This window comes from Lates calcarifer, linkage group LG23, assembly GCF_001640805.2.
Source record: "Lates calcarifer isolate ASB-BC8 linkage group LG23, TLL_Latcal_v3, whole genome shotgun sequence".
NCBI lineage: Eukaryota > Metazoa > Chordata > Actinopteri > Centropomidae > Lates > Lates calcarifer.
The window spans coordinates 936,879-960,689 of NC_066855.1; the positions used below are offsets into that span (position 1 = coordinate 936,879).

Consider the following 23,811-nt stretch of genomic DNA (forward strand, 5'->3'; position numbering starts at 1 on the left):
AGAGAAAAAGACACAGATATACACACATGCATGCAAATGCACTGACAAACACACTGCAATATCTGTGAAGTGACAGAGGTTTGAGATTAGCATCTGGGCATGGACGAGTCTGAGTCACCTGAAAATGTGGCAGATAAAGTGAACTGATCAGTTTCAGCAAAAAGGGAATTGCAAATCCATAACAGCTTATTTCACCACAGTATTCTCAAACTGTTATCTCAGTATAAACCTAAACCATTGTGCCAGACGTTAACATTAGCCCACCCATCTTACAGGCTTCTGGGGATGGAAATAGGCAGTGGAGCTGTACGCATCTCCCAGTGAAAAGGTCAAGAGGAAAGAAACTGTCATTTCTCTGGCTTAGCGCTGGCTTTAACCACGCGGGTGGGCTATTACAGAGAGTTAGCCTTACATTGATTAGCTTTCACTGAGTACACATGACTGGAATATTCCCTCCATACCTGCTTCAGTGGACCTCCCTGTGGCTCTGCATAAAGCAAGGCTCACAAGCACGTTGCACTTATCAGGCAGATAGACATCGGCAACCTAAGGATCGTGGAAATGGACCAGGAGGAAGCCGAGCACTCAGCTAATGGTGCGGTGGAAGATGCATTGGCAGCGAGGCAGTGGGGGAATGGTAAGGCTTAGATAGAGATGAAAACTGATAAGGTAAAGAAAAGACGGGAGAGGCCACTGCAGCGCGCTGATCCATTCCTGCTATGGAGCCTGTGCAACGGCCCAGCAGCATGATATTGTCTGGCCACTCACTGATAACAAACACAAAAAATAACAATTTGACTTTGTTGTGATCTCCATTCTAATGTAATACCTCCATTTCCCTGCAGAACATAACCACACAAAGTTTTAACGTTAGCATGTGCCACGTTCACATCTGTCCTCCACGGGTCAGAGGCAATTCCAGGGCGAGTGAAAGGTGACTGCAGCCATCTGCCAACCTCTACATTTCTGCAAATTGGCAACTTGATGAGAAATCTGGAGAGAAAATTGGCATGTGTTGTCTCAACTGCGAAAAGGAAAATGAGTTCTTCGGAGGAGGGTAGCACGTATCAACATGTAGTGTCAGCTGCTCTCAAAGATCCCAATAGAACAGGCACTGAAAACAGTACATTTTAAGTGGTGACATCATCCTCCACTAATGGGTGTAATTATTAAGTCCAATTAATAAAATCATCAGATTTTTGAAATCCTGCCTTTCAGAACATTTTCACAAATTTAAATTGTCTTTTTCTCTGTTGGGTTATGATTAAAACTGAATCGATTTCAACAGGAAACACTCACATTAAGTGACTAATGATATTGTTTCATAGGAACTTTAAAATCATTCTATACACAGTCCTTAACGTCGATGAGGTGTGTGCTGCTTCACAGGTGTAAAGCAGGAATGCCAGTGTGTTCTGATTCTCCAGTAAAAGCTGTGAAACTTCTCCATTGCTGATTCAAATTAACTTATTTTATCTTATCTCAAATAAAACCTTGTGTATGTGGCCACCTAACAACTTAAAGTGCAACATCTCAGCTTTAGCTCTGCTTGGTCTCCACCAACTACCTGAGGAACGTCCCACCTTCCACCTCCAGGAACAACATCAAACCTCAGAGTCTCACCTGGGTGAAGTTGTCCAGGGCCTTGTGCAGGTTGGCATGCATGCCAGTGGGCGGCTCATTGGTGATCTTGATGGAGTTCTCCAGAATGCCCTGTGGGATGATGTGGCCCTCAGGGGTGGAGGAGGGCTCAGCACTCACAAACACTCTGAAGTTCTCGTGAGTTCCCTCTGCATGCTGCTCCAGAAGTTTCTCTAAAGTACCGAGCCAGCGAGCCACCAAGTGAATGTTCTACAGGGAACAGGAAACAGAGCCAGGAAGGAGCAGGGAGAAGAGAACAGTGTGTTAGTGGTGGGGACAGGTAAGTTGTTAGGCAAAACTCATTTTCCTCAGTGAAGGTAGAGAGCCTAATCTACTCCCAGATAATGTTTTGTGTTGGATATCTGTGAAAGTCTGGGCTTTAATGGATAACACATAATAGCTTAATAAGGTACTTGATGCTGGAATTGCCTGTATAATTTATTTTTGTAATGACAACTAGCAAAAAGGAGCAATTAAAATGTTGCATATTCTCCTCTCTTCACTGTGACTTTGATGTGGCACCAAATTAAATGGTACAGAGCACTTGAAACCCATTTCCAGGTTGCTGACATTAAGCGACCGCTCTCCAGCGTAACTTCAGCCTGACTTTTCTGCATATTCATCTCTCAGTGCGGCGCAGACAGCCGAGCTGACTTGTACTATCACACAAGCATGGATGAGCTCAATTTTCCATCTCAACTGTCCTGACACTTACAGGATATCCTGTGAATGATAAGGAGTCAGCCAAGCCCCCCACATCTCACCATGCAGCACTGCCCATTCCCTAAATCTAATTACAGCACTAATAACTCCAGTCATTAATTCATAAGCCTCTTTACTTTCTCATTTCCCTTTGCTCTCCATATTTAATCTTCCTTATGATGGCTGAAGTTAGCCCTCTTTCCAAACGATGGGACACGACACGGAGAGGAACGTCAATTTTTGGGAGTCGTTGCAAAGAAAAAGAGGAAAAAGTTTTACATTCTGTGAGAGAAGTCTGGGAGGAGCTGGAAGCTGAGAAGGGGATAAGTTAGTTTGCCTCCTGATGCCTTAGAGAATAATGAATAGTATACAAATTAAAAGTCTAAATTCAAGTGCTTTTTCATCAAGCCACAGTACAACCCTTCCTCTTGGCATGTAAATACTTTGGCAATAAAGGGAGCCAACAGAAGAAGTGAGAGACTGCCTCAGAACTTGTCACTGTAATGAAACCATTCATCCTCTGGCTGCAGGGGGAGAAGAGAGGGAGGAGAGAGAGAGAGAGAGAGAGAGAGAGAGAGAGAGAGAGAGAGAGAGAGAGAGAGAGAGAGAGAGAGAGAGAGGCCAGCAGGCCGACAGACAAACAAACAAGACAGAGGAGCAGCCACTATTTTATGGCTTTTTAATTAACTTTCAGGTGCAACATTTTTTGTTCCCTCAACGTCTTGGTGATAAGGGCCTTCCAGCCCCTGTGATGACGGCGCTGATACTACATCAAAGAGTCACCTATTTACATAATAATATAAAAGTTGAATCTAAAACCCATTAGAAGACACCACTGGCAAGGTCTTTGATGCATTGCTATCAAACACAACCTGAGGGAAAGCACAATGGCACATCCAACTGCCTGTCACGCACACAGCTCGCACAATAGCAAGTCTAAAAACATGCAGGTGCGCACACACAATCTTTCTCTTTCACATGCACAAAAACACATTTGTCAAGGAGCAGCGGCGAGGACAGCTGCACAGCTGGGCTCCAGCACTGAGGAGGCGGCCCTGCAGTGGAGAAGCAGTCAGACTCCAGACTGACGTAGGAACACAGCGAACAGGACTGAGGGACAAACAGGACTGCCGACACACTGCAGGCGCTGACAGCACCACAGACTGCTGAGTCTAAATTTAAAAATGGTGAGGATAAACATGCAGGATGCAGTTAATGTGCGGCAGGTTTTGGAGGTGTGTTCTTCATAACTAACTCTCTGTAACACACTAAAGTCATGTTTCACTACATCAACGCAGGAATTACACACAAAAGAAAAGAGAGAAAACAGAGAGGAGAGAATGATCACAGAACAATATCTGACGAGCAGAGCTTGAATGGAAATGAACCAGTGTTGGAAAATATCTTTCTGTGATTAAAAAAAGTCTAAACAAACCTGTGTAGAGCAGAGAGGGTGATCACAACAGCAAGGTGAGAAATATCCAACAAACTGACACTGATGTTACACACACTGCTGACAGCAGAGAGGACACTTCTGATCCCACCATCTGCAGCTCACATCACTTCACTATCAAACTCTGCATGTTTTCAAGCTGTACACATCTGATTTGTGCTCCTTCTCCACAGTGGACAGGGATCATGGGAATTGTAGTATTAAGAGCCATACCCTCCATCAGCTGAATGCCATTCGCTGACCAGCTGACTGGTCACATCCAACCACAGTCATGCAGGTGGACCTTGCAGCCCAGCCTCCTCCTCATGTGCTTCTTTCTATTGTTACATGTTAATGTATTTGTTTATTAAGGGGGAATTAGTTGTTCTGATTCTTTGAGAACTCCATCGCTACATTATCCAAGATAATCACCTCAGAGTGATTCTTTAAAAACAGCCACAGTATTCATATTCTCAGTGTAGCTGATGTTCATTTAATTCCTTGTAGGTCATAAAGGGTCATCTCTACATCAGCGGTAAAAATGAATCTTGTTCATCTCTGAATGTAAGATTTGAAAAAAGAGGAGTGCATGAATCATTTAAGTCCCAGCTATCTGGCTCTTCCTTCCAAAGTGAAGTGAAGTGAAGACATTGTGATGGAGCATTTTGGTCAAACTGTCTCTGCTGCTTTCTCTCTTTCTGCCACCGGCTGCAGATGGGATGGCTTCAGCAGTAAATATGCGAAGAGGCTGGTGAGTTTAGGCCACTCGATTCCCACTGCCTGGCTGATGTGCGATATTCAGCTCCAATCTGTCAGATTGATTGCCTCGCCACCCCCACCCCCCTCCTCCATCCCAACGGGCTGCTTTCAAAGTTTCTGCATCTCTGTCTCCCAGGCCCATCTGAGCAGGGGCTGCTGTTCTGTAGTATAATTACCCGTCGGCGAAAGGGAACCTGCCATTGACCTGGCCCTCCGCTGATGGAGCCGGGCCTGGCAGCCGGAGAGTAAAGGTGGACTGTGAGACGAGGGAGGAGGGAGGAGGGAGGATAACTGAGATGAGAAGGTGAGGAGGGGAGGGAGAGATAGCGAGTTAGTGAGAAAGGTGGGAGGACGTGAAGATTGATAAGAAGGAAAGACTAGAGCATGAAAGTTACTTGGTGGAATGAGAGGGTGAGAAGAGGAACAGAGGAGAGAAGATGGTGCTTTCTATCAGGAGGAGATACTGTTGGTAAAAAGAGGGGGGAGATGAGAATATGATACCTCCCCTCCTCTCAGGTCTCCTCTCCCCCTCTGTCAGTGCCACGGTGGTGGCTCGCAGCAGGCAGACGAACGGACAGTCGATGATAAAGTGAGTGGGAGGTTTGTTGCCAGGGGGACAATGCCTTTTTAAGCCTATTGATTGGGATTCTTATGCAAAGGTAATTAAACAACTGCTTGTCTGTGCTATCCTGGGTCTTGAACAGAGAGTGATGGCATCCCAACCTTTTTTTTTCTACCAGCTGTGTGAATTAAAAGAAAAGGGTGTCCTGCAGTGACCGGTCTGCGGTTCATATCTGTCAATACTTCCCATTAAAATTCCACCAAGGTTTCCACTTAAAATGCAAACGCCAGCCTTGCCCTCCAGATAAGAGGAGAACAGACACCGCGGCTGTAGATATTGTACTGTATAATGCCGCGGCCCTTTCAGTTAGGAAATTCCTGCAGAAAATTAAATTCACTTTTCAGTGCAGACGAACCTGGGAGGAAAGCAAACATCCCACTGAGTATGCAATGAAGAACAATGTGATAATACACCTCATTTACAACACGCACAGATAAAGAAAATGCCACCTGAAACCACTCCTGAATAGAAAATCCTTGACATAAATGAACCCTGCATTCATTCTGCTAAATCTATGTTATAGTGTTATGTCACTTTTTATTGCAAAAATGTTTTTTTATGATTTGGCACCTTTTGTGTGAAGTGAGCGAGGTTTACCACAGAGGACATTTCAGTGAGACCCAGAACGTTCAAACAATTACTGAAGTGTCACTTTATACATTTTGTATTCTGTTCAAATACCCAGAACTATAATTGGATCTCTCCAATATGATTGTTGGAAACTCTATTAAAACAAACATGGTGGAGTGGATCCTCTATCAATGGTGAATTTATTCATGTGCATTGTATCTAAGTGTGTGAGATGTGAGATATTTTTGTCAGTGTGTCGTATGTTCAGTGTGTATGTGTATACTGTACCTGTAATATGACCCAGTGGCCGTTCTTAGCTGCCAGATCGAGGGCTTGTTCAGCTATAATCTCCTGACCCTGACCCAAAGACACATTATGGAAATTCTTGTTGTCAAAAGTGAAGCCCAGCTTCTTTCCTGCGAGAGAACAAAAGAATAGTCTTGATCAAAATGAAGTAATGCATCTAAATAAAGTTCAATAAAGTTAATAGTTTGTATTTTGAAGGGCACATTTCAGAATCCTCAAGCTTTCCTAAGAATACTGAGTCATCTTCTTTGGCCAAGCTAGTGGCGCTAGCATCATATAGCATACAATACTTCCTGTTTAGATGCTCAAAGGATACAAATGCCTCTTAAGTAATAAAGTAATGATAATAACACAGAGAGACACCATCAGTATCATCATGCTACATCATGCTTACATGTATATGGGCTGATATGAACTTGAACATTGATCACCTAGCTCAACAGAAATGAACAAGCTTCAAACTACAATGTATTGATTTGACAGTGATAACGATGTCACAGTCTGTGTTTAACGTGTCCGTCAGTCCGTCAGTGACTCAGACTGACACACCCACCTTGAGTTCAAACAATATAATAACTCTGTTTCATTAAACCTCGAACCTGGAACCAGGCAGATAGTGAGGGTCTGACTCAGGGATATTAGTCCCCTGCAGAGCATACAAAATCACATCATCTATCTAATGAAAATCTAATTGAAGCCTAATACCAATGAGAAACCCAATAGTCACAGCTATAATGGAAAAGCACCTCTTTCTGGTTCAGGCTGCTCCTACTCACCATCGACACGCTCACTCTCTACAGCTGCAGCGATTGGTTACTGTCAGCTTTGATGTGACTGACTACACTCAGAGTGAGGGTGTTGAAAATCAATAATCACACCCCTTACAGGCAGTTCCAGTAGAAATGCTCCTTCTTATCATATTAGGAGAGAATGCTGAGTTTCAGTCGAGGGTCAGAGGTCTGTCTACAGCAGGTCTGCGGTGGATTCAACCACCTGCTGCTGCCTGGGTTTCAAAGATGAGGCATCTAAAATACTGAAGAACGACAGCATATTCTGGATAATAACAGCTGTCATGACTGTCATGTTGAAATCAATCTGTGGTCTTATTTGTTTAAAAGGGTTTTTAAGCAGAAACAGAAACCCAAGGAAGAGAAATCATTCATAAACAGTACATTAATTATGGTGATGAATTCCTTGAATCCAGATTTACAGTCGTTGTAAAATGTACAGGGACTTGGTTAAAGCAGAAACAGTGTGGAAATCTCTTGTTTCCAGTAAAAAGATCTGAATATTTCATACAGCCGACTTCAAATACACACAGACTGAATTATTTGGCAGCAGATTCAAGAGTGTCAGGCTGTGATTGTGCTCCGTTCCAGGTCAGTACAAAAGCTCAGACGTTTGGCATATTTTTGGTCAAAAATCAAAACAGCGCGTCCTGCTGCCGTCCGCATTATTCATACAGGAATGTAAAGTAACTCTAAAACCAATGACATTTACTTTCCGCTGCCCCTAATACACCAGTGGTGTCGTCTCATATATTTGTGACCTTTAGTATAATCTCTTCAATCTAGCCAGAGCCTGTTGTGCATTGGCAGTGATGGCTGATATCACAGCAGAGACACACAGCAGATGTGTTGGGATGACTGCGGTTCTGACTGATAATCCTATGCAGGAAGAATCAAAGTGGAAATCATGGATGCAGGTACGCCTGCACTTAACTTCAATAGGCTGCTCCACAAAAATCCCGCGTGTTCCCACGACATAAAGGAATGGCAGATAACTTGGCAATATGTATGCTCTGATAAAAATCCAAACCACAGTCTACTGCTGAACTTTACGGCTTATTAAAGATAAAACAAGCGAGAGCATTACCATGTTTCTCCACATCCTTCAAAGGGTCAACTCCAGGAGAGAGGATGAAGAACATGGGCGTAGCTGGACCAGACTCTTCAAAGGAGACGGCGAAGTCCAGTGATCTGCCAATCACATACTTGCTCCCCAGTTTCTCCTCTACAAAGTCTCTGCGGGGGAGAATACGACTCAGTTCTCCTCAACACTTCTTATTATCTTTGACCGACAAGCTGAATAAGTTGAAGAGTGGAATTCCTCTGTAGTGCAGTGCATTGGACAGACAGAAAATATTAACTCTAGTCACAGCTGTGTTGTCAGTGGCTCTTCTCAACCTCTAAATCCTTTGGCATTTCAAACATCATGGTTTGCTTAGTGTTGTTCCAACCAAACCCTTTGGTCTTAAATAAATAGAGACATTACACATTTACATCCTGGCCGGCAGATTAACTGAAGATACAACATTTTGATGGATTATTTAAATTTAACTGAAAGCCGTAAACATTTTGCCAGCACACACTTCACATCATTGACACCAGTACTGAAAGGTGAGGGTCATGTGACAACACAACCAGAGGCTTTGCTATGCTAAACGTGCTGCACTATACTGTAATAAGCTATCAGCCAGCTATTTTCATTTCTCAATTAAACTGATGAACTGCTTTCTATGTAAAACATCAGCAGACCCCACCTCTCGCCCAGGGTCAGCTGGGAGTGGTTTCGTTTTTTGGTCTCCACTAACTAACTAAAAATATCACTTCACTATATTCACCAGCTAGCTGCTACAGTGTCTGTTGTCTGGTGCTGAACAGATGGTTTACAGTGGGTTTATCAGAGTATTTCACTGAAAACAGCAGCCTGTCATGGCTGATGAGAGCCAGAAAACTGCGGACTGAAGAACCAAAAGCTGAGAGATGCTAGAGTCACAGCACATCCTGATTACACCTTTCAATATGCAGATAAAATATCCAGGTAGAGACTGCGTGTAATTTACTGGTGTCACTGTTTGATACGCTGACATTCCCAGACAGAGGCTGAGGGCTATTTCTGCTCTCATTTAATAATGAGGCTCACTGATTGTACCGGCAAAGCTGAGTAATTGCAGCTTTTTCGGAGCATCAGACAAACACAGCAGCAGTGAGCACAGATGCCCTGTCAACTCAGACTGTAAGCCAAAGGTTAAGCTGTTTAACCTTTGCCCTTTCAGCACAGGTCAGTGAGATCCTTCACACATGACAGAGCAAAGGTCAAGCTACGATTCCACCTCTCACCTGACAGCGTACGTCATGCGGTCAGGCCTCAGGGCCCTCATCATGCACAGCCTCTGAAGCGAGGTTTTATTCTTCCACTCCTGAGGGAATTTCTCCTTCTCTGGACACTCTGACTCCACAAACTTCTTCCAGCGTTTGGCTGAACCTTCAATGTCTCGGTCCAGGTTTCTGAACTCTTCCATGGAGCACAGGGACTGGTGGATGAGGAGAGGAAAGTGATTCATACAGGGAAAACTACAGTGTCTTCTCAAAGTGCTGCTTCTCTCTGATCAGTGATGTACGGTAAAGTTTTTGACCACTTCAGAACCATTTCGCAGTACACAGCAAAAGGACTTACTTTGTTTGCAAAAGTTGGAGGAAAAAAAGAGACAAAAAAAAGACAGGAGTGCTTATCTTTGCGCACGCCTATATAAATAATATTTATTCAAACGGAAATGCTGAGTAAACAAGATCCCTTTCATAACGGGACGGGGGGTGGGGGAGAACTCAATGATGCATCCGTTGCAGAACCAGTGGGGGTTTTATTGTGATGCCCCAGCTGACAGACACCTTATCTCATCTGTGGAGAACAGCAGTGTCACACAGTGCAGCCTCGAGCAGGTACACTCCCCCATGAGTACCCACACACACATGCAGTGTGTCAGCTGTCTGACGTGCTGTATAAACCATGAGGACCCAGGAATCTTCTCACAGCAGACACATGAAGGTCTGGAAACTGGAGAAAAATACCCATGTGGATCCATGATTTCTAGTCCTCACTCGCTCACCACTTTATGCTAAGTGTGGTAGAGTGAGAGGAAGCGGCTCAGCACAGTCTTTCACTTCAGCTCAGTTTGTTTAATTACCAGTGGCGGTTGCCAACCTCTCAGCCCCGGTGAGGGGGAAACACACACAGGGTCTCGTGGGATTCCTGCTCTGCTAATATCATCAAGAGGGCCAAGCAATCAGAGAATCTTATCCTCCTTTAAAGCTCTCCAACTGATTATGTTTCCAACTGCGATAAGAAAATCGAGTGACAGAATTTGATTAGCAGAACCTTAAACATCCACAGTAGGTTGAGTGCAGTTGGAGAAAGGCCGTCTCCAAACCCTCAGAGGGGTTTAGGTTAAGTTAATATTCTGGGCGGTGCAGATTGAAAAATTCATGAGCATGAGCGGCTAAAAAAACATGCTGCCGCCAGGGTTTAGTTTGCTGCTAAACTGATCTGACAAGAGAGGGAACCTCTGCTTGACGTCCACGAGGCTGCATGGCCAGACGTCTGTCCTTCAGGAGTAACTGTGGGAATGCAGAGTTTGCTCTGCTGCTGTTACAATGAACCGGGGTCAGAGAGCGAAGCCGGGCCCCAGAGAATCACATGCTGTCAGACTGAGGGTTTGGGTGAAACAGAGAAAACAGACTTCAATTATGCTGCCAACTCCTTAAGTGGGTTTTCAGTTTAATGCAGAGTTGTTGCTGGGAGACTCGGCTCTACAAATTGCATCATACGAAGCAACTCTACACACTGCATAGAGCAACTAAGTGCTAAAATAACTGGAGGGAAAATTGTGGATTTCAGTCATGCCTCTCATACATGACAGGGTGGACGAAAGACATAAAAGTCAATTAAATTTTTTACTACCGGAGACTATTTTTTGGGGCATTTCAACACTGAGGGGCAGCTGCGATGGGATTCTAAAAATGGAGCTGATGTACAATTTAACACTCTCTTCATGTATCTTTTTAATACAGCTCTATGAATCCCAAGAGGAGAGCTCTGTCTTTATAAAACAGCATACTATTCTGGGATGTAAGAGCAACTTTATCTTGAAATTTTGTACAGATCTTGGCAGTAAAGCTTGCATTCACAGCCACACAACCAATTCAGTCCTGTGGAATGGATATAGTATATTTCTAGTAGAAAAGAACTGTGGTTTGACACAATAATCAGAGTCCAAAATGAGGAAGGCTATCATATTAGCTCTGTTTTAACATCCCACCTCACCTCACATAACCCTGCTATATAACATGGTTATCAGTCATAAAACAGGAAAAGTTAGAACAAATATGTTCGTTGAATGAAGCAGTTAGTGACTGGTTAGGGTTAAGGTTAGATTGTAGCTAGTGCTAACATGTTCCAAGCATACTAGCATGTTATTGTTAATTAGGGCCTATGACAATATCAGTTGACATTTTAAGATCACCAAGTTGCCAGCATCATCTATTTCTGGTTGGAGAACTCACTAAGAAGACATTTTACCTGTTTCTAGGCCTTTGCATGACACAATTCAGCTTCACATTTCAGCAGTGAAATCTCTGCCTCTCTCCGTACCTTGATCCCTCCCCATGAGTGGTTGGATAGAAAATCCACTGGTGATGTTACACCTGGTTGGACAGGGTATCTCAAAAGGAAGTCCAACTCTGCAGGGTTTATTTCTTTATTCATCAGCAGGATCTGGGGACACAACAAACAGGAAGCACTTTGAAATGTTGTATTTTCAGCACACACCACGTTTCCTTTCCACTTGATTAGATCCAGACAGGGCCGCTGCTCTCAGAAGCAGCTGATTCAATGGCAGGCTTGTTCTGAAAACAAACCGTGCAGAAGATGAAACCGGCCTCCCTTCCTACCTGGAAGGCAAGCTGAGCGATGTACGTGAGCTTGTCACACTCAAACAGGCCTCTGGTGGTGTACTGGAAGACTGAGGAGGTGATGCTGTCAATTAGGTTGGACACCCGCTGCTTCAAAGCCTCGTCCGGCTCGGCCTTTTGAACCGCTTTCTGGAAGACCACACTGAACGCCTGGGGACGCACAGGAGCAGGTACAACACTCAACACTAACTCAGCATCTGACATCTGAGCGTTATCAGTAGCAAAGTAACAATATTATTGAAGAGAAGGTCACTTTACACAAAACAGAAACCAGTAAATATGAATAGCATATCAGTAAAAACTTTAAAGATCATACAGGATGATCATATTGTACTAATACAGTAGACTTTACTAACACTTCACTTTATTTCTAATATTTCTAATTGTTACCATTTTGACCCAGTCCCACAGACTCTGTCCTGCTTCCAGAAATACTAATGTTTGCTCAAAAACTACAACGACGTCACCTTATAGAGTTTATGTTGCATCCTTGCAAACAGTTTCCTATTCACATATCCAGCAACATGAAGCAACAGTAGTATTAATTTGGAGCTGTGTGGCAGGTAGCATCTAGTGATTTACTGGGTTTTTACTGAAGAGGGACAGATGAGACCTGAGACTGACCCAAAACGTCCACAGAGCTGAGGGGAACTGTGGGTTTGTCATCATGACTGAGCTGTTTTACACTGAGGTATCTGACTCTTTATTAATATAAAAACATTGATTAGTGCAGCTTTAAAGCTTCAGTGGGAATCAGTGGGCTTGGAGCCGAGTGGCACAGACATTGGAAGTTGGAAGGAAGTCAGAGTTTGGAGAGAAGGATTAAGAAACTGTTGGTTTTGGTCTTTAGATGGGATTTGTTTTGAACCTATCCTTGAAACCTTGGCTGTAGCTAATGTATGGCGTGAGCTACTGCAATATGAGGCTGTTCTTTAAATAGGGTGTTAACAGAGAAAGTTTGGCTCCATCAGCCTTGATATTTATTTTATAAGATTCAACCTGTGACTGTTCCATTCTCAGCTCATGATTACTGTCATACAAATCAGTGCAGGTATGAATCCTACACAAACTACTAATCAAAGGTGCAGGGTCTAGTCTTCAGACTGTAAATTGAAATGTCACTAAGGAAATAGAGTAATTGTCATTATCTGAGTTCTCTGGTGTCGTTTCTGTCAATGTCACAGTCACACTTTGCTCTAACCTGGTGTGAAGAACACATACTGTAACACATTTTATTTCATTCACAGGGTCAAAGGTATATAAACTCTGAATGTGTTTTCTTTTGATTATGTTGGGAAATAACTCGAGCCAGGGCAGCTACCTGCGGAGCCGGGAGTGATTGCAAACCATATCTCAGGCTGCCTCCTCTCAGCGCTCGCTGGCTGACAATATGAAAGACATTACGCTCTACATAACCACATTAGGGAGCCACAAACACAATAAAAGCAGGGCAAAGAGCATAAAACATGGTGAGCAAATGGAAGGAGGAGGGGAGAAACAGAGGGATGAGTGTAAAGAGGGGTCTCACTGGGGGCCTGTGAGGCAGGAAGGAAACATGGCGGGTCAATAGACGGGCTACCTTGAGAGAGAACTGGTACATGGGGTGGATTTTATTGAGGTCGTTCATTATGAAGTACAATAAGGAAGCCCGAGCTGCTGCTGGTCGGTAGTGCTCCCGAGCCTCATTGATTTTGGCCTCTGTCACCTTGGCTTCTTTTACCTACAGTAAAGATAGTGCAAACACAAAGGGAATCACAGTCATAGACACGAGCATAAAGCTGCACAGATATGCATACACTCAGGGTTCATCAGTCAGCTAATGATGAAATTGTGCACTATCCAATAAAACACCCTGCAGTAAAGAGCAGAGCGATTCCAATTTCACGGTTCCAGCCAAAATGTTCTCACACTGCGTGGAACACGACAATTATGAGACTTTTTTGTTTTTACCAGCAAATGCCTGCGCAATTATGCTTAAGAACGAACATCTGCAAAGGCAGCGCTCATCTCCTCGCTGACAGAAGACACACTCTCACATCACCATACAGGACTTTCTCAGAAGTGCTCTCAAGTATCAGAAACATCAGTAATTCTCCTCTGGCAGAGATAATACGCTAAGCTGACATGATCTGATTTGCTGACCAAAAAAGAGAAACAAAGGCAATCAGAGAGAAGGGAATAGAGTATAGGTTTAGATTACAGGCCAAAAACTACAGTGTAAATATTTTGTACATACAGGAAGTGACGCCGAAACAAAAAGGAGCTGTAGAGATAACAAAGAAAAGGACCTTCTCTTCGATCTCGGCAGCCGTGCGTTTGGTTGTCTCCAGGTTTTCCACCAGTTCTGTGTCGCCCAGGAAGTTTCCTGAAGCTGAGGACAGACGCGACAGCAGGTTGTCCTCCAGCGTTTTCAGGGTGATCTTGAATCCGTTCTGCTGCTTCGTCAGGTCGGACTGAAACACACAAACACACAAAAACTTGTATCTGACAGATTCCAGAGATGTCAGAGGATTTCTCTGATACACCATACACTTGATGTCAGGTTCTTTTCTGGCCTTATCATCATAATCTGAGGAGGTGGGAGATGTGTTCAAGGTGTGGGTCAATAAGAGGACATGAATACTGAAGGGCACCACAAAGGCAGAACTGATCAATACGCTCTGCATTGGTGATCTGAACCCATAAAGGAAGCGCTCTGGGCTGGATTAGCCAGCTTCCGTCTGGTTTCCAACATCAAACCTCTGCCGAGCGACCTAACCCTTGATGTGACGAGACCGTCGATTCGAGCGAGAGGGGAGGGAGCTTTGATGGTGAACTACACACACACACACACACACACACACACACACACATCCATTATGAATCATTTGTTCGACATTATGGATTAAATTATGAATCCATACAGACATCTAACGTGCACGCGCAGCTCATTCCTGGGGTTTTACCCAACACCTCCCCATATGGATTAGTGCCCCCCCATCGTCTAATAAAGCTTGAACTCAAACTGTTTTTTTCCGTCTTTGTTCTCGTTGAAAAAACAGAAGTGTCGGAGAGAAACTTTCACTTTTTCAAAGCCTGCTGTTTGAGAGGCGTTGGGAGAACAAAGTCGACAGGGCACGGTTTCTTCTCTTTATTGCTTCATCCTGCTTTGTCCTTCATTATAGTCTGTTGCAGCTCCTTGTTTCTGCTCGATAATGACTTTGCTTTATTGAAGTTTCCCTTAATAGAAGCCTCCGCGACCTTTGAATTGTTGTAATTACGGGAGGGTGGGCTGTTGTGAGATTTGCCTACTCCAGTGTTGTGGGTGACTGATAATAGCTGAGGGTTTTTGAGTGGCGTGATCCCTGACAGACGGTGGTAATAAGTTCCTGGCTGAGCTGTTTCTGCCCCCGTGTAATCGCCGGGGGAGCTGGGGGGTTGCTGGGGGTGGAACTGTTCCTCCTCCCTGCGGCATAATGTTCCCATGACAAAAGACATACTTAGCTCAGATCACGCCAGGGGAGCAGATAGTTTAAGAGATCACACTGCTTAATTGCTCTCTTTATGACAGTATTTCCTATTGCAGTGATGAGAGGTATTTTACACCATTGTTAAAACTAATTGAGCCTCTGCCTTGTGAAATCTCTCATGCTCTGAATTTAACGTTATTACTCACTCTCTAGTTTAAACGTTCTCCTCTGCCAAAAATGCACAGGGGAAAAAAATGATGTGTTTCATGGCATTTTGAGGAAAGACCTGACATGCGTGCGTTCCAGGCAGAGAGAAGAAGAAGCAGAGAATTGGTGTGAGTGGACATTTAACCGGGGACATCTGCCTGTGTGACTCAACTGTGACCTTCTAGTTGCCCAGACTCGCTGCTCTTGAGGGGGAAAGCTATCCACACTGAAACATTCCCAACTGAATCCAGTAATGAGTCAGTTTTTAACGATTAGCTTTCCTCTGGCACATTGTACTTGTAATTACCCTTGCTTGGGAAAAACAAACAATTAACCAGTCAGCAGAACACCCTAATTGGGATTAAAATGAGATATTACATCTATCATTTTTTAGGCAAATGATTACTGAGTGCCACGGAGCAGCCCTGTTAAGGTACTTTGGGAAGTGGAGCATTTTAGCTCTCATTAACGCCGAGGAATTGTGCCGGAGCAAACACACACAAGGATGCACACATGCACACTCATATGAGCAGAGGGAGAAGCAGACGAGGTGGTTATTGTGGTAAAAGGTTGTAGGCTGATCCCCCTGTGCACTCTCCAAAAAGGCAACTTGACATTTTAAGCTCCTTAGCCCGTCTTTTGCTCGGTTAAATGAGAGTTCTTTCACCTGGTAGTCGTCTTACGGCTCAGTAGAGACGCTAACCTCATTAAAGGTATAATGGCACAGAGTCATTCAAAGAATACAAACAGGTACAGCCAATTTGCAGTGTGCTATCAGTCTGCCGATTGTTATCAGTCCGGGTTGTTTACTGACAACAAAAAGCCGTTCAGCGCTTCATTCTATGGGCCGTGTTTTGATGGGAGGGTGCTTGGAGTGTACACAGCGATCCCCCCACCACCCACCTTCAACTTTCAGTGTTAATTAAAATGATAAGTGAGTTCCAGATCTTGTTTTTCCCCTCACCCTCCGATCTCAGTGAAATGCTAATTAAACAAGCTTCATTAAATCACATTTCACTTCTTCTCCATTGGATTTTGCTGAGGGGACATTAGGCTTAAAATAACTCCAGCAGTTTGGTGGTTTTTTTTCTCCCTCTCTCTCAGTTTATTAAAAATGCTGATTCGTCTGTGGATGAAAGCCTACAGGTCTGAATACAGCATTGCCTAAAGAGGCCCAACGCAAACAAGGACGCCTCCAGAAAACCATCAAAATGCAAATAGCATTGTGTTGGAGTGAATCTGCCTGACCCCTTAACAGAGTTCCCACATTATCTTCCGTTCGGATCTCTCGGAGACTCCGCCGTCAGCCAGACGCCTTCTGAGCTAAGAGGGATTTCTGTTTTCCTTTCCCCCCTCGACTAACAAGAGACACATTTAAGGAACAGTGGAAGTGTGTCAATGTGTTGTCTAATTGCCGTGGTACAGTAGCGCCACTGGCCAATCCATTTCAAACAGCTGACATGAAAAGAGCAGATTGTCAATGAGACGAGCAGGAGGCATCATTAGACGCTGGAGCTTTGATCAAGTCAAGCTTTGCTTAATTACGAACATTTACATTCAGACTGTAGACCATACTGTGGATATCGTAACTATCTGCTGCTCATTACTCCTCAAAAGTCGTCTACCAGGAACCTGCTGTACTGTACACAGTGTACCGAGCCGGCCATTAACTCTCACCACAGATGACAGCTTTAAGCTACAGCTGGTGACAACGACGCTGATCAACAGAGTGGAACCACGGCTTTCTCCTCCTCATAGACGGAGGGTCGTGGGTCCGCACAACAAAGACAGTCATTTAAATGAAAAAGGAAAAAGTGACTCCTATCTGCCTCTCCTTTGATTTTGGAGAGGTGGATGTGGATGTGTGAACATAAATGAGTCTGCCAAAGTGATAAAAAACCAGATGAAACTCCCTTGAGGATAGCATCAAGACACAATTACACAATTCCTGGAGCTTGATGATAAATGGAAGAGTGTCACAGGAACAGTACCCTGGGTGACTGTGACACAGTGGTGCATTGTTAGTGCTTCAAAGTTAATAAGATTTTTTTGATTTAGGATTAATGGATTATTGCCTGTATGGAAGATTCCTCACAGATGCTGAAAGCCATTCAAACATAACTGCTTTTTCTTTTGATTCTGGCTATTATCAAACCATTTAAGATGCTGGAGAGTTAACCAGCTCATGAACGCATTTGGATTTTTTTATATGTCTCATTAACCAACAAAGAGCGTGTTTAGGCTTTGCATAAAAAGTAATGTGTTTCTATCAACAGGAAGATTGTTCTGATAAAATGAAACCTTGTGGCTGATGGTGAAGACAGATTACCACGTTCAAACACTTTGTGTAGAACTTAAAACATCAGTACTTTGGCACTATCACCAAATCATTTCATGATGTTTGAAAGTGGCATTATTAAGAAATGGTGTTTCTCATAATAACCTCTCTGACATCTGCTGTTGTCTGAAGAAGCTTTACTTCTGTTGATGGGCTGTAGAGTAATGCATGTTCAGATGTATCATGTTATTATTACACTCTTGGTCATGTAGTTGAAATTTAGCAAAGGCATTTCATTCTGTGTCACATCACCAGAGCACAGGCTGCAGGGTGAAGTGAACACACCATGAAAAACAGTGCAACGACAAAGATTGATTTCTGCACTTACAATAAATAGTTTCAACATCATTATTGCTCATGGAGCAATATGCAGATAGCTCTAATCTGGGAATCAGCTTTGGGCAAATGTTTGTGTGCCACTCTTTCTGTTAAAGTCAAGTTAATTCAAACAACTCGCACAAGAAAAAGAATAATGTTCACTGGAATCTGGAAAGTTAGAAATTGCAAAGTCGTGCATAACTATTCAAAGTAATTCAATAACACTGACTAAAAATCCATGCATTTACATTATATTTAACAACACGACTCAATGCACATTTAAAATGGTAATCTAATTTTCTGATTGCTCTTTTTCTGCACACAGAAATACCACATAAACACACAGTGACAAACTCACACACTCACACAGACACACACAGGGTCTCAGTCTCCCTAAGTGAGGGACCCAAAGCCTCACAATTATCACACATCCATTTAGTTTGCTGTTAATCAAAGGCAGCAGCTGATTGTTTTGGAATCACCTGCAGCCTCTTGTGATGTTTAAAGACAGACAGTGTTTTCTTGGCGATGTGCGGCGGTAAAGATGGATAATAACGAGCGAGGGAGCGAACGCCCTGCTTCTAAAGGCCCCGTGACTCCACAGACTGCTTCTTTTAATTACACCGGCACAAAGGAGATGCTAGGAGAGGAACTCAAAGAGTCCAGCGTGGAACACTTGTTTGTTCTCTGATAGCACCTGAAGACTGTGACAGATACGGCTTTCACGTGTGCTCAGGTTCACTTTTCCATTCTGGCGACATATGAGATGAAAGCAGATCTGTCAGGGATTCCTCTGTTGTTAAACAGCGGTCTCAGGTAGTGTTTCTCTCTGCCTGCTCTGACACACTGACTCCCTCACCTTCAGTTGTTCCAGGTCAGGTCTCTCCATGCTGACCACCGCAGCTAACAGCTGGTCCTCCAGACCGTCTCTGGTCACTGTGAAATTTATCAAGGTGCACTGGGCCTGCAGCTCCGGCTGGTAATGAGGGCTGGCGAGCTTGGTGTGCAGGATGAGGCGGAAACTGGGGTTGTACTCACACTCCTTGTCACCGATCTTGATGTATCTGTGTGGGTAAATGAGGAATGGAAATTTCTCTTCATTGAAATTTGCTAAATAGAAGCAAAGATTCTGACACCAGTCAGGGTCAACGGTCATCTTCAAACCAAACCATCCTCTGCTAAACTGCTAACATATATCTATATTTTATTTTATTTTTTTAAGGGCTAAATGAATTTCGCTGCTCTGTCTCTTTTCGTATTTTTGATCACTCAGTATTGTCTTAAATCCAAAGTCTTATTTTTTATGGGTCATCATTTTTAGGAAGAAGCTGATTTTCACTGTTTTTATTTACTGTTTTCTGTCTTTAGTGTCTTTGTTACAGCCTGGGGTAGTTACTGATTTACTTTACTTCTTGTTAATGTATCTGATAAAAAAGCTAATGATCCAGAACCTGGATCTTAAAGCAGGTGTTCAGCGGTCAGTGTGGTCAAGTGATGAGTGTTGTTGGTTGAGAGTCTTCTGCATTAGAAGGCAGTGTGACACTGAAACCTTTGGCTCGTTTTCACTCAGTTTGTGTATGATGACTTCAGTGGTTATTATACAAAGGTGCAAATTTGAAAACATTTCTTACCTGCCCTTTTTAATCGTTTCTCTGCCCAGCAAAGGTCCAAGAACAGGATCCAGTGTTTCCTCCAAGTTCTCTATCAGAACCACGTCACCTGCTGCCAGTGCTCTCTCTATGGCATCCAGGTACCTTTCAAGGCAAAACAACAGGAACTCCTCTGTTCATCATCTTGTCCAAAAAAATGACCATGTGCACATTTCACTGTAAAGACTCGTACCCTCTCTGTCCGATGCGGATGACGCGCAGGTCCTCGCCATATTTGTTTTTGATCCACTTGATGCCCTGCAGCTGGGGGTCCACCATGAGGGGCCAGCGCTGGCAGGAAGTGAGAATGGTTGCGTTCTCGGTGGACATCCTGTCGGCTGGCAGCCCCTCATTTTGCCACGCTGCTATGTCAGCGTCGTCCGTCAGCATGGTCAGAGGGTCCAGGTCAGGGGTCACGGGGATGGGAACCTTACAGGTTACAGCGGTGAAGAATGAATCATGTGTACCACTGCTGTAGTCTTAACAAAGTTTCAGTCCTGGAATCCAGGAACGTTAAGCTGGAATCATCCTGTACTCTGTTTTCTTTCAGTCACCTTGACAGACAGCAGTGATTGCAGTGACAGGTTTGCAGGGGGGATGGTTTTACTAGATATGTGACTAAAAAAGAGAAGATAAGGGAACTTTTCCCAGCTGACTGAGTCTGCACATAGCACTCTACAGCTGCTGTAGCCCAACATGTACTGTAGAAACTTTACAAGGATTAATCACCAGGAAACCCACCTTCAGCTGACTGAGATAAGGCCTCCAGGTGTTGTCCATAAGCTGGAGCCTGTAGCGTTTGGTGAAGTATCCCAAGTAGGAGATGAAGGCGGTGATGAGGAGGACGTCCCCACACAGAGTCCTCTCCTGTTTCTTGAAGTTTCCTACGGCCTCGGCCCAGCGAACGTTCTCTGACGCCAGGCCTCCCACCTGAAACACAGGGAGCAGAGAGATTGGTTTTTTACTTCACTACACCAGGTTCCCCCGGGGATATCCTGTAAAATCAAATCTAAATTAATCTATGTCTGCCGTCACTGATGCACACTCTCATGAACATCAGGAAATCTCCAGAACAACAATGCCGTGCTACCTTCAAGTCCTTTTTTATTACGTTTTCATATCCTTTATCACCTCTCTGCTCGTGTACCGACACCTCTACTCTTTACTGCAGCAATGATCCAATTTCCCTTCAGGGATCAATAAAGTTCACCTTAATATCTTATCTCCTGTAAAGTTGAGAGGCCCCACACTTTGATACAGACTGTAACTTTCCAGCGCAGATCATGGAAACACTGTACACTTCAGCATGTTGACTGCATTTGCATTGATATCTGTGATTGACTAGCAGATGAGCACAACCTCTCGTTCTTTTGTTGCTCCTGTCAGGCCTTTTGGAAGCTTCCCCTGAATAATTTAGATTAACATACTAACAGAGTCAACACTCATCTTTTTGTTTTGCTGCTGTCAGCAGGAGATTTACACACTCGCAAATAATGGTAGGATTTATGTATATACTGTATGTGAGTGTGTGTGTATATTTATATATTGTATATATGTGTGTATAAACAGAGGTTTGAGAGGTGCAATGCAAGAGCTACTTCCTTTGTTTATTTCCCAAACATGGACAGTATATCATTTTAATCATATATACAGATACAGTATCTGTCAGTGCTGAGCAAGTGGTCAGTCAACTTAAGGGATGTCCCACAGTTTCATCACCTCCTGTGGCCTGGATTGTACCTCATTTGCTTTTAGATGAATTAGTAAATGTATAATACTCATCTGTAAAGTAACTTAGAATAGAATAGAATAAAATGGAAAAAGTCAAATTCAAATAATACAAAAAATGACCCACATGAACCTGAGTGTGATTTATCTTTAAACAGAAGTTTAAACAGTGGCAAAATATAATCATGTCATACTGACTGATTTTTTAAAAAAGACTTCAGCTCATCATTTTCCATCATCAGGTGTTCAGGTGTCAGGCTTCAGTATCAGATCATGTGGTGAGTTTAACACCTGTGTGACATCTGTAAAACTTTACCCTGCACTGCTCATAATGATGTCTGTGTGTTTCAATGTGACTCTGAGAAAACTTTGTGTGGTGAACTTTACTGCAAAAAGTTCAGAGTGCAGCTGTTCATACCCAAATAATATCTGTAAATACCCGAACACGTAGGAAGAAGAACCAAAGACAGAGGCAGCCAGGCTAACAAGCAAAGCTAAAACTACTTTTTTGTGTTTGTGAGTATCAATACAAGTTTGTACACATCTGTATGTATGTGAGGGAAGGAGCATGTGGCACAGATGGTAAAGTGTGTGTGTGTGTGTGTGTTATTAGGGAGCTGGTGCTCTGTGTGACCCCACTGTGACCCTGCTCACCAGACGGTTGGCCAGGGAAATGGTGTGTGCAGTTGACTCTGCTTCCTGTTGGCACTTGAGCTTGTCTGCTGTGGCTTTCTCAAACTTGGCTGTCAGCTTGGCCAGGTTCTCATTAAGGTGCTGATAGGCCACACACACACACACACACACACACACACAGGAGAAGAGAAAATTGGCACTCGTTAAAATACAGCATGGTCATACACAATCCTCAAAGACAGAAAACAAAGATGACTCAAGTCTGTCTCTGAAAGAAACAGTGTGAAAAGTTGGGTGAAACTTATCATTCCCTCCACTATGGATTTATTTGGCATATGGAAGCAATTAGCACAAGGACAAACAGGATTAATCGGTGGAGAGGCACACAGGTTCAGTAGATTAGTTTGAGGATTGCTAATTCCCCTTGGCTCCGAACCCTATCTCCGCTCAACCGATCTGACTGAGGGCTGAAAAATGACAGCGAGAAGTCATGCTGGATCTTATTAACAGTCGTCACTCTGCACTCTGCAGGGTTTGATGTAAGCAGCAGACACCGCTGCAGAGTCCCGAGCACCGCGCTCTGCTGGGGCTCTCCTCTGACTCTGATGTACTGAATGTCAAACGCCACTGAGAAACAATTATTTACAGCTGCTTTTATCAATAGGGTTTTTAGGTTGATGGATTTGGTTTTAGATTAATGAACAGTAAAAGCCTTTAATAGCACTTACACCAGCTTTGTATTGATGAAATGCTGGTGGTATATCATTACTGGCAGAGCTCATGTGTCAACTGTCACTCAAGCCTTGATAAAATAATTCATATCCTGAATTTTGGCTTCAGCTTACCGCCTCTGGTTGTTGTTTTTACTTTATTTTATTTCTGTTGCATCAGCTTCGTATTACACTGATATCTTCAGGGTTTGATAGAGTTTCTGATCCATACAGATGTCTCAGAAATCTTTTATAGCAAGGTGCTGAGATTACTGGCTTTCACAAGTCATTTTTCAGCCCACACTCTGTTCTGTACAAAAGTCAGCCCACAAACTGAAGTGTTAAGATGCTGTTTAGTGTTTGTGTCAGTGTGTTTTTCTGTCAAAGAAATAACTAGAAGGCTGGAACAGTAAGTCTCATCTGTAATAAAATGGTAATATAATTTCAAAGAATACATCAGCTGGATTTTAGATTGTGAAACTGTCTTCTTTTGAAACAGAACCTTGGCATACAGCAAATAAACTTTTCATTTCCTGTATCCTCAGTCCAAAGCAGCGGCTTCTTACATTGATCTTGCTCTTGATGGTGGCGAGCTTCTCCTGTGCAGCAGCCAGCTCTGCGTTGGCCTTGCTCAGAGCCTGACGCTTGGGCTCCACCTCGCAGTAAACCTCATAGAACTTGACAATGTTTAAAACCCAGGAGCACAGACCCGCTGCTGCGTACGACTTGGAGGCCACCAGGTCTGGCTGGAACTCTGGATCCTGGAGACGAACAATAACACACATCACATACTGCAGCAGAGCCTCTGATTCATCTCCAGTCTGATCAGTCAGAGTCACTGTAACAGTAACAACATATTTACAACATATTAAAGTTGAGTTCTGATCTGAAACTGCTTTTCTGACAAGACCAGCTACGCAGCCAGCTACAAGAAGAACGGTAATATCAGTTAGCCTCATGTTAGCTGAGACTGTAGCAGGAGACGATCGGCCTCAAA

At 43.6% G+C, this 23,811-nt stretch overlaps 1 protein-coding gene across 1 annotated transcript in view; it reads right to left on the minus strand.

The window, feature by feature from the left end:
* The window catches only part of dnah9 (dynein, axonemal, heavy chain 9), a 100,581-nt gene that overhangs the window by 12,333 nt on the left and 64,437 nt on the right, over positions 1 to 23,811 (minus strand). The window contains 14 exon segments of the mRNA XM_018687970.2: positions 1,624 to 1,851; positions 6,015 to 6,142; positions 7,908 to 8,056; positions 9,155 to 9,348; positions 11,463 to 11,585; positions 11,762 to 11,932; positions 13,362 to 13,502; positions 14,071 to 14,235; positions 18,954 to 19,158; positions 19,726 to 19,848; positions 19,937 to 20,172; positions 20,485 to 20,673; positions 22,126 to 22,245; positions 23,381 to 23,575. Of these exon segments, the coding sequence (XP_018543486.1) occupies positions 1,624 to 1,851; positions 6,015 to 6,142; positions 7,908 to 8,056; positions 9,155 to 9,348; positions 11,463 to 11,585; positions 11,762 to 11,932; positions 13,362 to 13,502; positions 14,071 to 14,235; positions 18,954 to 19,158; positions 19,726 to 19,848; positions 19,937 to 20,172; positions 20,485 to 20,673; positions 22,126 to 22,245; positions 23,381 to 23,575 (2,367 nt within the window).